Below are 17,845 nucleotides of genomic sequence, written 5' to 3' on the forward strand. Positions count from 1 at the left end.
GCTCCTGTAGGCATGAGACGTTTAAGAGCCCCCACTGCCTGTGATTGTTTAATGCTTATTTCCCCCCCCCCCCGGCCCTCCACATTCATATTGCTTTGGCAAATGTGGGCTTGGAAACATACATATGCTAAGGTGACATGTAATGATCCAAAGTCCCTGGAAGTGTGGACAGTGTGCAAGGGATTTCACTGCTCACTTTAGAGGCATAGTGGGAGACTAGGTAGTGGAAGGTTTTATTTTGTTTGCTGACAGTATAGCTCTTTATCTGCTCCCCTTCCCTTCTCCCTCCCACCTCCACCTCAATTCCTTTGGGGCATCAAGAATTGTCTACCCGCCCATAAGGAATGTTTGAATGGGGAACACCCCACTAGAATTTATCACCGAGGATCTGCTTGATAGTTTTTGCATCGTACTTATGGTCAAAAAGCCAAGCTATATAAGCAGCAGAACTGTATATGGCAGCTTTTGCTGGACTGTGCCACTTCAGCCTGTAAGTGGGGAATTGCATATTTGAATACTCACTGTCCCTCCTCAGAAATATTATTCCCTCTCCCCCTGGAACATAAATAATAAACATGTTGGGAAAGAATAGGCTAGAGCCCTTCTCCTTGACATGCTCATTTTAAAAAAATATGCCAACAAATTATTATGGATGGGAGCATTCAAAATGTAATCATACCCTTCAATGGGAAGGATTCCACTTCAGTAAGAAGTGAACCACATGATTCTCCTGGCCACACAGTTCATCATTATCACAACACATGCTTTTTATGCAGCCTTTGGGTCTGGGTCACACCCACAATACTACCATAAAACAGACAAGCCAGGAGTCTAATTAAAGAGCCACACAGGAATTCATATCCCCTCCAGCTGATTGACAAGTGCTCTGAGGAGGCTCTGCCTGCAGCCAGCAACTTGGTTTGATTCATTGAGTAATTTGGAGCTCTCTTATTGTGTGCTGTGATTGTGATTTGTGTGTGTGTGGGGGGGGAACCTAGTGTATAGATTTGTATAGCCACCAACCAATGAGCAGATCTGTACTGTTAATGCTGGTGGGATTTGGAGTGGGATTTGGCTGCTCATGCCTGACAGACAAATAAAAAAATGAAATGAAATGGAAATAGTGCCAGTCACAGGCAAAGTGGGACAGGACCACGCACATGTGTTGGAATAAACTCCTGAGGGTACAGTGGCAGAATGAGGGTAACACACCCACTGTACATGAACCTGTTGCCTTGTCTGATGCTACTGGAACCAATGGCAGGTTAGTCAGGCCAGTCAGGCTCACCCTGATAAATAATTTGGGAATCTGCCCTAGAGCTGGCCAGGATATAAATAATAATAATCTGAGTGGGTTTTTATCAACATGTAGAAAGACTGTCTACATATTATTGGGCAAACCCGATGTATCCAAAAGGGAAAGGAAGTGTGTGGTGTGGTGTGTGTGTGTGTGTGTGTGTGTGTGTGTGTGTGTGAGAGAGAGAGAGAGAGAGAGAGAGAGAGAGAGAGAGAGAGAGAGAGAGAGAGAACTGGAATTATAGCAAGTGGAGAAAAATAAATGCATTGAGGATGCTGGGTGAGGTGAAACCAATACATTAAGTCCACTGTATGTGCGACTGGTTTCATTTAGTGCCCACCTCTGCACTTCACTCACTCGTCTATTCTGACTAATAATTGGCCCATGGAGGATAAATGGAGGGCAGGATGAGCTCTTGACATCTGGCTCAGCATAGTGACATCTGGCCAAACCAACAGCTGAAATCCTGGTGTTCTACTGGCTAGTGTTTGGGGAACTTGACACTTTTTTTCCTGGATAAAATGGCCCTTCCCGTTCCTCTACATTTTCAATTTAAAGCTTGCTGCTGGGAAGAGTCATTTCTTTGGCCAAATCATACAGCGTTCTCCCTGGGTCAAACATCTCCCCTGCTTATGTGGAATGAAGAGGGCGGAGAGCATTGACTGATTAATGGATGAAAAGATTAAAGACATTGGGTTTCTGAGATAATGTGCATCCTATGAATCTCTGTCCAAATGCTTGAATGACAAAGATGTGTGACTTTGCCAAGTCGTTCCTGTTTTCCTTGACCCTCACCAGAGCCTCAACTCTTCCTCTTCAAGACCCCAATATCTCTCTTCCAGGGGTTAAAATGTTGCCCTCCAAAGGCCTGTGGGACCCTCCCAACTCACAGCATTGCCAAAACTCAGTAAATGTATAATGGAAGGAAAGGGTGTTGCTGATATGTTTATGTTGTCACAAGGGATGTATTTGGATTGGGCAGGTGTTGAATACACTGGAGAAAAGTGAGGTATTGAAAGGCAGGAATGTGTAGAAGATGGTCTGTTATTCAAAGCCCTTGATTAGGTTGTGAGGCCATAACAGCAAGCAGGGAAGATGTAGGTGGTGCTTATGGTAGTTGCTGTGGAAGAGGTAACCTCCTGCTTAGGGCTGTGACTTTTTCTTGAGGTGATCTGCCTTTCCAATTCAGAGGCTTCCAGGGGTTTCATAGTGCAGGGGTGTCTTTAAGCTAACCTGTAACGTTCTTGGTCAACTTCACGCAGCTAATGAAAGAAGCATGTATTGTGGCACATACCATGATAATTCTAAGGTATACCTGTGCAATGATGTTGTTTTGCCCTCTCCTCCAAAGATCAACTCCAATGACCTGCAGCTCAGGCAGAGCTCTGGCTGCCAATACCTAAACCATTGGCATCCAAAAAGCAGCAGATGGGCCTTCCCACTGGTTGACAGGAGCTCTGTCGAAGCAGTGAGGGTTAGCAACTAGCAACCCAGACACCATATGCAGCCCCCTGAGGTGAGCCATTTGCTCACCTATAGTTGCTCCACAAGCTCTGATCTTGAGAGGATGAGAATGTGGGAAATGTGCAGGCAAGAGAGAGAAAGGTTTCCTTCTACAAATCCAATGACTTATTGCTTTCCTTCTCCTCCTAACCCTGATCTAATTCATGTAGCAAGGTGCATGGGGTGGCAGGAAGAAGCAGTGTGAGTGTATTTGTGCACAGGTGAGCATGTTTACACACAGGTGAGCAACAGCTTAGTTTGTTTTCAGGCCAACTGGGGAGGGAGGCTTGATTCTATGCTACTCCCTCTGCCCTGCCACCAAAGTGGCTCATCACCTGATTCCCTTTTTAACCCTCCCTTTCTCTTTGCCTGTTCTTTCCTTCCTCTCCCAACCACTTCCAGGGGGAACGTAGAGGCCCTGCGAGATGAGCCTGCCCCCGGGCACCCCCGCTGCTAGGATGCTCTTTGTTATGGCTCTGGCCTGTGCCAGCCCTTTCTTGGACCTGCGGCGGCGGACCATCAACATCCCCATCATTTTCAGTGGCTCCACCTACACCCAAGAGAGTGCCCGGTTCTCACCCGAGGACTTCCGCAACTTCTCAATGGAGATCAACCCCATCCCTGTGGTTCTGAATGACACCAACCCGCGCAGCCTTATTGTGCGACTCTGTGATGTTCTCTCCTCTCTGCACATCCATGGTGTGGTTTTTGAGGATGATACACGTACAGAGGCTGTGGCCCAGATCCTGGACTTCATCTCAGCACAGACCTCTGTTCCCATCATTGGCATCAACGGAGGATCAGCCATTGTTCTTACACCCAAGGTAAAGTGATTTATTCTGTCTATGTTCACTCTAATATCCCATGCTTTTCTCTGCCCAGATTATGTATAACTATTTTAAATTCTGTACTTCATAAAATTATACAACCTGAATCTATTACAGACATTTACTCACTGATGCTAATCTGCTTAATTTGCATACAGATAGTGCAGAACTTGCATTTATCTTAGTGCAGAATTTTGGGTACTTTGGTCAAGATTTTTTTTCATTAAGCGCAAGGCAGGCACTTAATTGAGGGACTTTGGTGTAGGGACACTGGGAGGGCTGAAGATAACAATAGATATGTCACACAAGCTCATACTATGACCCCTTTTTCAAGGTTAGATGGGCATCAGCAGTTCAGAGAGGAGGACAATTTCAGCATAATGATTTTCTGCATGCAAGCACTTTTGGAATTATTTGTATGGTGTACAGAGGTGGAAAATGTTTTGCTGGAACTAAAAGCCAACCTTTATTCCCCAACTAAAACTATTCTGAAAGCTCTCCCATGAAGGAGAGAGGTAGAAATCATAGAGTAGACCTATAATGGGATGGCAAATAGGTAGCACTTATTACCCTTGTGTCTTTTGCTCCCTCCTAAATCCAGGAGAAAGGATCAACCTTTCTACAATTAGGTTCCTCGACCAAACAGCAATTGCAAGTGATGTTTGAGGTCCTGGAACAGTACGATTGGACGGCATTTGCTGTCATCACGACACTGTTTCCCGGCTATGAAGACTTTGTAGATTACATTGAGGTCCTGACTGACAGCAGTTTCATTGGTTGGGAGCGCCGCAGCACTGTGACCCTTAATCTCACGGATGACCCAGACGGGGCCCGCCTCAAACGCCAGCTCCGGGAAATAAATGCCCGCATCTGCCTTCTCTACTGCTCCCGTGAAGAAGCAGAAAGCATCTTCCGTGCAGCCCGTGAAGTGAAGCTCACAGGCCCCGGGTATATCTGGTTCATGGCAGGTGCCAACTTTGGTAGAACTGAGTACATGCCGGAGGAACTGCCCGAGGGTCTCTTCATGGTGCTTTCAGCAGGATGGAAAGATGATCTCTACCACAGAGTTCAAAATGGTGTAGCCATCATTGCCAAGGGGGCAGAGGCCCTATTCCAAGTCTACGGCTCAGTTCCAAAATTCAACAATGATTGCCGGGCACCCAATCTCTCCCAGATCAACGAGAACCTGCATCGGTCAGCAGGGAAAGAGGCTGGGGGGATTTTGCCTGGAAGGGGGGGTGGAATCAAGAGCAAAAGAAAGTGCTGTTGTCCACAAGGGATGTATAGCAGATTTGACTTATCCCCATGCCCTCCTCCCCTCCCCTCCCTTTCTTCATTTGCATATCTGTTCTTCAAAACATTCCTAACTTGTTCCTCTTCACATCCATTTCAGCCATTTTGACTTTCTCCTTGCTTCCTTATCTCCATTTCTCATGAGTCCTTATGCGCTACTGGGCGCAGGAGTGGAATGCCAGGCTGAGCATGAAGAGGAGAGGGAACAGGGGGGCGACATGGCAGGGGGCTGAGACCAGGGTGGGGCAACAAAGGCAGGAGGAGGCAGGTACTTCTCCCAGGATATGTCTGCTCCAGATGAGGAAGCTCCTACGTCCCTTCCTGGGAAAAGGAGCACGATTGAATCTGGGAAGAATGTTAGCCAACCCACTAGTGGTAGAGAAACCTGAGTCAGTGGGGAGGGCATGGCCTGATCACTGAGGACCCAGCAGCACTGCTGACACTGGGAAAAGGGAAATCCTCCCCTATGCAGTGAGCATCTGCATACCCAACAGTTCTGCAAGGACACCTCTTCCTTACTCTCAAGTAAGAGCCTCTGTCTTCATCTGTGCAGGAGCCAGGGATTCATGAATTCCTATATATCCACTCACCCTATGCACCAACATCCAGCCAGTGCTGGATTTACACAAAAATATATCTATTTCATTACATTTATATACCACCTTTATATTCCAAGGATTGGCCCAAGGTCACCAGTGAACTTCATGGCTGAGTGGGGATTTGAACCTTCGTCTCCCGGGTCATAGTCCATCACTCTAACCATTACACCACACTGATTAATCTACAGTTAAGGTCCGGTTTAGGGCCTCACATTATGAGGGTCTCCAAATACAACCCCCCAATTTCAATGACTCTGCCTTTAAAAAACCCCATAAATGTTTTACATTTTATGTCCCATGCACAACACACACAACACATGTTGTTTGGCTCTTCCATTTAGTAAGGGCTAAACAGTGTGTGTGTAACCACTCTTGCTAAGTCAGAAATCAGAAGGTGTTTTGATTCAAATAAATTTAATATGCAAATAGGCTTATTGCAAGATAGATGATTAGTTTTCAGTTGTAACCTTGCCTATGTACTGGTATATATGCAAATATAAAAGTTTATTACTTTTATTTTCATTGTTCTTTCTGTTAGAATAATACACAGTATTATGGGGCCTTTTAAACTTGACATAGCATAGGCTTCCAGCATCTCTTTAATCTGGCCTGCATCCAGCTCTTTCACTAGCTCTGCTTTCCACTAATTGCCCACCATCCCTTCCTCCCTTCCTCCCACCTCCCCGTATAGCCAGTTATACCCCGCACTTCATCCATATTTAACTACCTCCGCACACCATCCACTCCCACTCAATACCCTGCCTCCCCTTTCAAAATGGGCCTGATTCCGAAAGGGCTTTTCCCTTCTCGGTTTTTCAAGTCCTGATCCACAGCTGCACCTGAAATACTAGACCAGTGCCCTGTGGGTCAGGCTTGAGGGGGATGGCAAAATGAGGGGGAGTGAAGCTGCGATGGCAGCATATGGAAAGTGGGCTCTAGATTGACACTGAAGAGCTTCCATCATGCCTCTTCGCAGGTACTTCATGAATGTTACTTGGGGTGAGAAGGATTTCTCCTTTAATGAGGATGGGTACCTCATCAATCCATCCTTGGCTGTGATCTCCCTCAACAAAAACCGAACCTGGGAGGTGGTGAGTTTGAGGGAGGTTTGGGGGGAAGGTGGTTGGGTTGGGGAGGAAAGTTAATGAGTCAAGGGGAGGGGGTGAAAAAAAGTTTGGACAGGTCGTAATCGGGAGTCCATGTGAGTTGGTGGAACTGTGGCAAGGTTGATGTTTGAGGAAGGTGCACTGTTATCATGGGGTAATTATGGGGCAAGTGTGAATTCAGGAGAAGGAGTGTGTTTGCAGAACTGTCCAAGGGCTATAAACAGAAAGAGCTGAGAGAGCCCCTGCTATAAGGCACAGCCGTTCACATGCTAGCATCCCACATTCCTGATGGCACCATGAAACAATAAGAGATTGCAAGTGCCCAACAAAAAAGCAGCCAGAGGAGCAAAGTAATGTAAATTTTTACACAAGCAAATCAAGCCAAACCCTACAGGGAAAGGCAACCAATCTGGCAGGGGTGGTGGATTCATTCCTGAATCTCATTTTGGCAATTGCTAAGCCCTTGGCTGTGAGCAAAGCCCATCCATCGAGTCATCACACAAGGTATCTATTTGGCTAATTTTGTTTAATTAAAAGTATTTATAAGTTGCATATTTTACACATGTCCTCCCAAAGTAAGAACATCAAAAGAATCGATACAGAAACAATAGCTATGTGGGCACATAATGCTACTAAAGAAAGCTACTCTGGTTAAGTCATTCAAAGCCTTAGATGAGGGTAGTAGTCAAGAAAAAGGTCTTGAGAGCTTCCTTAAATGCCTGAACAAGGTGTAAGCATAGCTGCCAAGTTATCCCCTTTTTTAAGGGAAATTCCCTTATGTTGAATAGGCTTCCTCGCGAGAAAAGGGAAAACTTGGCAGCTATGGGTGTAAGCCATCTGGAAAGTGAGTTCCACAGCTGTGGGCCACCACCAAAAAAAGCCCTGTCTTGTGCTCGCCAGCTTCACTGATTTTACCAGTGAAGCAACACCTCCCTAGCCTATTAAAATATGTCCTAGTTTTTAACTAATTTTAACTACCGGTAGTTTGTTTTTATCACTCTGTATTTTATCACTGATGTTTTTTAAATGTTGTAAGCCACCTTGTATTCCAACTTGGGAGAAAGGTGGGATATAAATATCAAATAATCAAAATATAGGCAAGATCATCTGAGATATGGTATTGGCTACCCAATATCCTGACTCCATGCTGGTCATGGATGTCCTCAATGGATGTAGGAAGCAGAGGGATAATGTGAATGGATAATGTGAATGGAGGATGTGATTTTAAAGACAAGAGTTTGTATTTCTTTCATGTTGTAAGCCACCTTAAGCATGGTTTGAAGTGGCCTACAAATTAAATTATGTATGTATGTATGCATGCATGTACAGTATGTCTGATGCGAAGATTCAGAAGTTGGTATAATCCTGGAGATGTTAGTTGTGGGAGGGGGCTTTCAAAACTGAGTTTCTTGAATATGGCATAAATTTAGGACCAACACTGGTGGGCTGGCAAGAGTCTGGAGAAAGGTTTGGGATGTATCTAACCTCTTCTCTATGCCCCGGGAGGCAGGTGGGAAGGTGGGAGCGCAGAATCCTGAGCATGTCACGCTACAGAAAATTCCTGCAACCTGTGGATGACAACAAGCACCTCATGGTGGCAACACTGGAGGAAAGGCCCTTCGTTATTGTCGACAACATTGATCCAGCCACAAAGACCTGCATTCGTGATTCAGTTCCCTGCCGCCACCCACTCAACCATACCAACAGGTATTCCTGAGACACTGGCCAAGTTTACCACAGTTGAGTTCAGTGTTTTCAATTTTACATTTAGATCTTTCTCTTCCTCAGGAAAGTTCAGAGTGGCTTGTGTAGGCCTCCCAGTGGAGGCCCATCCAAGTACCAATCAATCCCATGCTTGCTTATTTATTACTTAACCCATTAATATTGCCCCATTCCTCCAAGGATCTCAAAGTGGTACACATAGTTTCCTCCTTCCTTCCTTCCTTCCTTCCTTCCTTCCTTCCTTCCTTCCTTCCTTCCTTCCTTCCTTCCTTCCTTCCTTCCTTCCACAGCTTTGCTGTGAGGGTAGGTTAGTGAATGGCCTAAAATCAGCCAGTGAGTTTCATGGCTGACAGGGGACTTGAACCTGGGCCACCGCAGACCTAGTCCACTATAACCACCACACCATGCTGGCTCTGTGTTTACCTTCCACAGTGCTCCTAAACCACTTGCTGAGTTCCTTTCCCCTCTCCTTGTGCTGTTCACAGCCATCAAATGGTAAAGAGCTGCTGCAAAGGATTTTGCATCGACATCCTGAAGCGTCTGGCTAAGACTCTGGGTTTCACCTACGATCTCTATCTTGTCACCAATGGCAAGCATGGCAAGATAGTCAACGGCATGTGGAACGGCATGATTGGAGAGGTAACTCCATCCCCTCCCCAAGGAACTGGGTGGTCTGGGCTCACGCACAACTTAGAGCTCTCTGCATTCTCTTCCTCTTAAAAGAACTCAGGAATTCTGGTTTCCCACTCACACATGTGTGACTCTCAAATCCACTTGAGAGGACCCACAAGTCCTGCTGCAGGCTGTTTGGGTTGTATCCTTGAAGTAAAGGACTATTGAATAGTGCATTGATGTAAACAGTAGGGTTAACCTGCTTCAAAGGTTATGGGAGGGTTACCCTAGGTATTATGGCTCTGCCCATTCCTGGATCTGATAGGCAAACAGAATCTTACATCCTGTCTCCAGGGCTTAGGGTGGGTTACACGGTTTACTCAGAAATGCTGGACCCTCCCCTTCCTTTCCAGAAAACCCAGGATTGCTGGCTATTTGTACTTTATCCATCTCTCTGTGTGTCTCTCTCTCAGGTGTATTACAAGCGAGCTGACATGGCGATTGGATCCCTGACCATCAATGCGGAGAGAGCTGAAGTCATAGATTTTTCTGTGCCCTTTGTCGAGACAGGAATCAGTGTGATGGTGTCTCGTAGCAATGGAACTGTTTCACCTTCTGCCTTTCTAGGTGAATACCCAGCCCTGGGATGGGTCAAAGTAAAAAGCAGGAGGGAGCGTTGGCATGAGATGTGGAGGGAGTCTTCCAGGTAGTCTGGTTTCAAAGCAGGGCTCATTATAGTAGAGAAGTCAGAAGTCCTATTCTTCCCCTCATCCTGTCATCTATTGGATCTAATGTAGTTGTACACCCAGTCTTAGGGGGAAAGCCCTACTAAGGACCTGCTTTATTGCTGAGGTAGAGTTTTGAATTTTTTTATTGTCAATTTTATTTTAGCATTTTTAACCCACCATGTATGCTGGAAAGGCGGGGTATAGATAAAACAGAAAAATGTTTAAAACAATTGTTAAAATGGACATACAAAATGATGGCCTTGGGCTGAAGGAAAATGGCCTGAGAAAAGCCAAAAGCAGAGAGAGAGAAAACTTGCCCATTTGTGGGTATCAAGTGGAGAGCTGCCAATATGTATCCATAGGGGTTACATATCTGCAGTTAACACAGTACTTAGGATCACAATGGAAGTACCAGCAGACAGGTTTTTCCAAATCCTGGGAAAAGACCATTTCACCCAAATAGACCCACATTAACAAATGTGCAGTTTTCAAGGAAGACAGTTTGATCTTTCAGATCAAAATAATAGCTTTTTTTTTGCCATGGAGGGACTTGTGTAGCACCCTCCCAAAGCCATTATTCCCTCAAGGATGGTGATAATGGTAGATCCATTTTTTTTTCTGCTTTGGGGTTCATCTGCACTGTACTCTTAAATCAATTCTAAGAGACTATCTTGGAGTCTTCACACGACCACAACTCCCACAGCTCCTCAGGAAAAGCCAATTTAAAGAGGCGGCCTTAAATTATACCATTTAAAAAGTGTTACTCGTGATTTAGGGTGCTTCTTTTATGTTAAAGGTTCAGAAACCCTGCTTTCACCCACTAGAGCCTAGCTGTCTTAGGCATACCACCACCGTGGTCCATTGTTTCTCCTCCTGCAGAGCCCTACAGCCCTGCTGTCTGGGTGATGATGTTTGTCATGTGCCTGACTGTCGTTGCGGTGACCGTCTTCATCTTTGAATATTTCAGCCCAGTAGGCTATAATCGCAGCCTCAGCGCCAGTAAACGTGAGTGCACCAAGGATAAGGGAGGGGCATGTGTCTGAAACTGGGGTACCTATGGAGATAAGGGCGGCAAGCATGTGCAGCCTGTTTCGCTCCAGCCTCTACGGCAAAGTTCAAACTCTGATTCATATTCCCCCATCCCATCCTGCCTGGTAGGCACTGGAGGCTCCAAGTTCACCATTGGGAAATCCATCTGGCTGCTCTGGGCTTTGGTGTTCAACAACTCTGTGCCTGTGGAGAACCCCAGGGGCACCACCAGCAAGATCATGGTGCTGATCTGGGCCTTCTTCGCCGTCATCTTCCTTGCCAGCTACACCGCCAATCTGGCCGCCTTCATGATACAGGAGGAATATGTAGACACGGTGTCTGGGCTCAGCGACCAGAAGGTAAGAAGAAGGGAGAGCTCCGGGGGGGGGGGGTGGACGATGACAGAGGCATAGTACCCAATTTGTGGAATTCTCTCCCCAGGGAGGCTCGCCTGGCACCTTCATTACGTATCTTTAGGTGCCAGGTGAAAACGTTTCTTTATAACCAGGCCTTGGGCTGATTAAACATTCTCTAGCCTTTTAAATGTTGGGGGAGTGTTATTGGTTGGTCTGTTTTGTTTTATTATGTATTTTGTGTTCTCCTTTTGTATTTTTATGTTGTGAACTGCCCTGTGATCTTTGGATGAAGGGTGGTATACAATTTTAATTAATGATAATAAAGGTTTCCACTCCCTCCCATCATATCTATCCCTACCAGACAAAATTCCCCATTCATTTCTTTGCCACAGCTCTCATTTTATTTCCCCTTTCATTTTCTTTTCCACCACCCAAAACAACATGCCAGGAAGTGACCACCACTGCTTCCCCAGTGTTTGACAAATGATGAAAGGGAAGCAAGGGAAACCATGAGATGTGTGTATAATCCTGGCCACATGTTAAACCAAAACCAAACAACCCTAAAATCAAAAAGACGTGTACCATTGCTACAGTTTAACACAAAAGAGTAAAGCTGAGTCTCTGTTATTCACTGTACACATTTCCATCAAATCACTTTTAGAAGCCATAGTCCTACAGTGTCTGCTTACAGTGCTTTAGATCTCAGCTGTTTTGACTTCACTTGCATAGTCTTGCAAGGGCATTCTTCTTTGATTGAGCAGCTCAGGTTTTGCAAGGTTTATTTTAAATTGCTTGGGGAGGAGCTACCTGGCTGTGACCACTGCAAACTCAGCAACTGGAAAGTTTTGCCTTCGGTGCCAATAGTGCTGTTAGGGAAATGTCAGTGAAGGTGAAACTGCCCAGAAGAAAGGCAAAGCCAGAAGATCAGACAGACAGGCAGACAGGCAATTGCACATCTTTGTCTCCTACTCCAAAGTACCAGACCTGCCACTGAAAAGCCTCTGAATCCTAGGGAGCTCTTAGTAAGGATCTGGCTGAGACCCACATACCAAGTCTGTGCATTCGTATTACAGTTCAAATTATCTAGCATGAGCTCTCTGCCACTAATCTATAGCTCTTCCTCTGGGAAAAGTGCTAGCAGAGGTTTGTAGATTACCCACCTGCAGAGCAGGAGAGCTATTCACGTTGATGCACTCATGGCACACTTATCATTTTTAGAAACTAACGGTGGCACTGAGAACAGATTCGAGGTCTTACCTTCACCCCTAATTGCTGTTTAATTTTAAAATGTTACACTTGCTTGTGCTGATAGGCTTCTGGTGGGCAATGCTTACTTTCAGAAAAGCCACACATACCCACAATCATGCCAGATCCATCACACCCCCTTAAGACGACCAACAGGAAATATCTGGGTGTGCCTGTGCATGCGTACATGCATGTGGTCAAGATTAAAGGGTGGCTGACCTAAGCAGTGGAACTCATACCCTTGGTAGCTCTACACAGCCCTCCACTGGGATACTTTGCTAGTGCCCAGCATGCATAGTGTGTATTTATAAACCAGGACGTGGCTGATTATCCCCTGGCAATTAGCCCCTGACGAACAACCACAGCTGTGGGGAAGGAGGGGGGCACACAAACTGGACCAGCTGTGGCAAGGCAGCCTCACTCCAATTGAATCCCTTTCGTTAAGAACTAACGAGCTGGGATGTAATTAATGGGCATAATTAACGTCCAACATGAAACACAATTGCAGATAAATATTAAACAGCTCAGATTAACCAACTCGCACTGAGTAGGGAACAGTTTGAGGGAGAGGGCAAAGGAAGAAAATCCAGGCAAAGAAAAAGAACAAGTGTTTCTATAGTGGAATCATAGTACAGTGGTACCTCTACTTACGAATTTAATGCGTTCCAAACGCACATCTGTAAGTCGAAAAAATTGTAAGTCAAATCCCATAGGAATGCATTGGGAGAAAAAATTCGTAAGTCAAAGCAACCCTATCTAAAAATTTGTAAGTAGGAAAAATCCTATCTAAACCACATCCAAGATGGCGGACGGAGCTCCGTTTGTAAGTAGAAACATTTGTAAGTAGAGTTATTCGTAAGTAGAGGTACCACTGTAACATCTATTCAGAAATCCCACTGAATTCTATTGGACCTTACCCCCAGGTAGGGATGGGGGAGAAATTTGATTCAATTCACCTTTAAAGATGAACTTACTGAATTCACATTTTCTGAAACAGTATGTGAGCTGAAACACAGCTGCCCTTCAGACTTACCTACATTTTGCAGTGCAGTTCTCCAGTAAGGTAATGTATACAAACTTGTACAGTGGTACCTTGGGTTGCGGACATGATCCATTCTGGGGTGCCGTTTGCACCCTGAAAAGTCTGCAACCTGGGTGGCGCTTTTGCGCAGGCGCGTGACATAATTTGCCGCATCTGCGCATGCGCAAAGTGCAATTTAGTGCTTCTGCGCATGCGCGCAGGTTACAGACGCGCCGAATCCAGAAGTAACCTGTTCGGGGACTTACGGGTTCGGCCCATCCGTAACCTGAAAAGCCGCAACCCGCAGCCGATGCAACATGAGGTATGACTGTATATACTATGGTAAGATTTGCATACAAATGCATATATTAATGAACATAACATACAAAAATGCATCATAGTAGGGGAAACTGTTTTCCAAAATGTATATATTAGGCAAAACTGCATATAAAAATGTGTATCAAAGGAGAAATTCACACAAAAATGGTGACAGATTTTCACTAGGTCTTTTTTTATAAAAAAAATCAACTGATATAAGCCTAACATAAGATTGGAAAAGTGAGAAACTAAGAGAAACCAAAACTGATATATTTGCCACCCATCCCTAGTCTCAGGTTATATAGCAATGCTATCTTGTGAAATTCAAGAGTGAGAGCCATGTTATCAAGTTGCAACAAACACAACCAAAAAGCCCTGTAACACCTTAAAAACTAACAGATTAATTGCGACATCAACTTCTTTGGACAAAAACCCACTTAACACGGCGACCCCCTCTGGACTTTGCCATTACAGAAGGCACTGAATTTAGCCATCAAAAGTGAAAAGCCTCATTCTGTGCATCTGACAAAGCAGGCTTGAGTCTATGAAAGCTTCCTGTACAATAAATGAGCATGTCTTCGAAATGCTACAAGACTCTCTTTTTGTTTCTAGCTTTAGAAACGTTTTCCCCTCCCCTCTCCATCCTGATGGTTTCCCCAGTATTCTCTTCTACCTCTATTTGCCTCTTTCCATTAATTCTTTCCCCCATTGCTTTGTCATACACATTCCTCTGTCAAATTCCAGATAATCTCTACCAATCTCCCATCTTCTTTTCTCACTTTCCCCAGACGCTTTTGTCTGCCTAATGGCTTCTAAGCTTTAGACACCTAGAAGCCTCTTTCCATTATCCCCATTTGCAATAAAACCATCGCTCCCCCTCTCTTCCTCCCCACACCCATTGCTGGCACTCTCCCCAACCTGGGATGCATTCGATTTTTGCTGTTTCTTTGCTTCCCATTTCCGTGTCGAAAGGCCCAGTTGCCCCAGGAATATCAAGGAGGGACTGAATTTGCTCAGAGAGCTCTTGTGTGAAGCCAATTTTGTGATGCTCAAAACAGACCAAAGATGTTTTTCTCCATCTACAGCCTTCTTGAAGCAGACTCTTGTAATAGAACAAGCAGTCTGCCTCTGCCCTTCATACTTCTAAATGTGTCCCCGTCTATTTCAGTATCACTGATCTCTCGGTGCACCTCTCTGTCAACAATCCTGTCTGCCAACTGCTGAATCCATCTATACTCAGAATTACCTGTTCATTGCGTCTTCTATTTATGAGTCCATTCCTGGCCTCTTTCCACCCCACCCTGCTTGCCCCTTTCCATTTTTCTCATCTGACTCCATTCTGACTTTGGTTGCGGTAGTGTAACAAGCATCTCTTCACTATGGGCCACAATGTAATATCAGAAGAGCTACACTATTCCCTTTTTCCATCACATCCCATGCAGTTCTGAGCTCCCTCCCCCCCAAAAAAAAATTACCAGAAATTTTGCTTGGTATAGGGAGTGAGTTTTAGAGGCTATGTTTAATCTGCTGCTTAACTCATGCAGAGTACTGCATATCCACTGCAGTCGCCCCCATCCTTGGTATTTCTCCCCTTACCATAACAGGCAAACAGGAAGCAATGTGATTGTTGCTAAAATGCTGTTTGTAAAAGCATTTTAAAATGGAAAACATAGGGCTGGCCCATGCTTTTATTGATCATAAAGAAAGGCTCTCTGCAGCTCGACAACAAACAAACAAACAAACACACAAACATTAGTTGAAGAGGGTGTGTGTAAGCATGGGAAATGTGCAAAGATGGGTCAAAAAAGGACAAAAAAACAAAATCAACGCTGCCTGGGTACTGGTACAAACACACCCTCAAGGTGTTTCATCTTGCATAGCCTTCGAGTTCCACATCCCACTGTTCCTTTCTCACTCTGCTTCTGCCTTCGCTCTATGTCTTATTTCCCAAACTGCCTGTCTCACCCTCCTGTCCTTAGATAAATCTCTAAAAAGTTTGTTTTCTTTTCCTTGGCTTGGGCACTGGTCTCTTGGCTGGATTCTAGAGGACAAACTCAATAATCATACATGATTTTTCCTGCTCATATCTATTTAGTCTTCTCGTCCATCTCCAAATACTACTGCCTGTCTGCTTTCCTATCATATCATGGAACTGTTTGAGAAGGAGGAGGCTACAAGGCCCTTAGTCTAACCCCCTGCCACCAGCTGGGACAGACCACCCACTCACCTGCATCTTCCAGTATCAGTGTCCATCTGACATGACAGAGGTGGAATTCCCTTCAAACTCTAAACATCATGAACGATTACACCCTGTGGAGTTGAAACTGACCCCCAAAGCCATTATTAAATGAAAAGCAGGTTCAGGAGAGGAGAAAATAAGAGTGGCAGAAGGATGGACAGGAGGAAAAGGTGTACATAATCCCCTCTCTGTCTGCCATTTTTCTGCTTCAAGTCACGCACAAAAACACACATTTTTTGTCTGCGGGAATCCAAAAGCATGTTGGAAACAGAGAATCATAGAGCTGGATTGTTATGTAGTCCAAGCCTCTGCTGATACGATGTTTCCTCTAGCAGCTTCTAAATCCCCCTCTCCCAAGCTGCTCTTCCTAAAAAGAATGTATGACATGAAGGTCAACCCTGAGCATGAGCAAAACTTGTTCACTCAGGTTGTGGCAGTTCCTGATGCCCAGAGAAAAAATTAGAACTTCCAGATATCAACCCTTCCTGACTGTCCTCTTCCCCAATCCAGCCTGTTTTTCTAACCTACCTCACAGGGTTATTGTGAGGCTAAAATGGGGAAGCAGAAACCATATGCCTCACCCTTAGCTCCAAAGAGGATGGGGATAAAAAATGGAAGCTCATAAATAAATCTGTTGGCTCATTTATTCATCCTCAAATAAACATGGTATTTACCTACCCATCCATCACTATATGCATCTCTCCATTTCTTATCCATACCACTCTATGCGTCTGTCTCATCCATCACACACAACAGGGTGCTTCTCCATATCCAGAAATCATAATGCATGGGAAGGTGAACTCTGCTCTAATTGATGCCAGCCAAATTTCCGTTTTATTTCTCAGCCAACTGAGCACAACAATACACTACTCCAAAGGAGCACTAGCAAATTTAAGAATCTCCCTCCTCCCATCCTTGCTCAGTTTTCACATTTGGGAGGAGAACAGGGAAGAGGGCGGGGCGAGTTCCGCAGAAGCACTCTTCACACTCCAATTTCCCTTTACCTCCCTCTACAGTTCCAGAAACCACAGCATCACTACCCACCTTTGAGATTTGGCACTGTTCCCAACGGGAGCACCGAGAAAAACATTCGGAACAACTATGGGGAGATGCACGAATATATGGGGAAGTACAACCAGCGCAGCGTGGAGGATGCACTCCAGAACCTGCAGACAGGGTAGGTGGGGGGAAATGATGCGGGTGGAAGAAGCAGTGGTGGCAGCAGGAAGGACAACTCCAAAATCCTTAGTTCTTAGCATATATTTTCATCCTAAGCCTTTCTGTTCCCTGGGCACATGGCCTGCGGCAGGCCCCTACAGTGGGGACACATGCTCCCTATGGTTCTCTCCACATAATCCATTTTTTACACAACAGATGTGCAAATGCTTCTCATTTATGTCGCACACTCTCCTTGTCATTCCATGAGGCCACACTCCTGTTGTAGAGAAGCCACCATTTGCCCGCACTTGGGGTAAAATATTCAGTGAAGTAAATGCAGTTTCCCCCCTTTGCAACACCCTCTCCCTTCTGCAGTAGTACATTAATTGCTGTGGCAATTGCTATGTGGAATGTGACTTGTGTGAGTGACATAGGCTGCTGCTGGATGTTGCTTGTGACATGGCCAGCTTTAATGCCCATGCTGTTTTGTGAGCCTTTAACAAGTTTATAATTATAATTAGTCAATTTTCATTAGGCTGTCATCTGATTAAAGAAATCTTAGTCAATTTAATAATAATATGAGTTTGGGTCAATTAATCAGTGAATTAATTAAATCTGCAGAAATGTGCATATGAGCAAAAATTACTCTCTCTCTTTTTAAGCATACTTTGTTTTTAGATGATGCACTGCGGACATTAGAAGAGGCATCCCCACTTTCTCTCTCATATAGGAGTGAAGGCCTGTGCAAAAACTGTGCTTGCCATGTGCTGTTAATGCAAGTAATTGCATTAA

At 45.0% G+C, this 17,845-nt stretch overlaps 1 protein-coding gene and 1 long non-coding RNA gene across 2 annotated transcripts in view; one reads left to right on the forward strand and one right to left on the reverse strand.

The window, feature by feature from the left end:
* LOC132593045 (uncharacterized) overlaps positions 1-17,845 on the reverse strand; it is a 122,691-nt gene that overhangs the window by 31,438 nt on the left and 73,408 nt on the right. The window lies entirely within an intron of this gene.
* The window catches only part of GRIN2D (glutamate ionotropic receptor NMDA type subunit 2D), a 31,296-nt gene continuing 16,676 nt past the window's right edge, over positions 3,226-17,845 (forward strand). The window contains exons 1-9 of the mRNA XM_035136621.3: positions 3,226-3,624; positions 4,229-4,821; positions 6,496-6,610; positions 8,136-8,332; positions 8,833-8,986; positions 9,433-9,586; positions 10,567-10,692; positions 10,846-11,075; positions 16,912-17,072. Of these exons, the coding sequence (XP_034992512.2) occupies positions 3,226-3,624; positions 4,229-4,821; positions 6,496-6,610; positions 8,136-8,332; positions 8,833-8,986; positions 9,433-9,586; positions 10,567-10,692; positions 10,846-11,075; positions 16,912-17,072 (2,129 nt within the window). The remainder of the gene's footprint in view (positions 3,625-4,228; positions 4,822-6,495; positions 6,611-8,135; positions 8,333-8,832; positions 8,987-9,432; positions 9,587-10,566; positions 10,693-10,845; positions 11,076-16,911; positions 17,073-17,845) is intronic.

The sequence above is a fragment of the Zootoca vivipara genome, chromosome 12 (genome assembly GCF_965207765.1).
Source record: "Zootoca vivipara chromosome 12, rZooViv2.hap1.1, whole genome shotgun sequence".
In the NCBI taxonomy this organism is placed as follows: domain Eukaryota; kingdom Metazoa; phylum Chordata; class Lepidosauria; order Squamata; family Lacertidae; genus Zootoca; species Zootoca vivipara.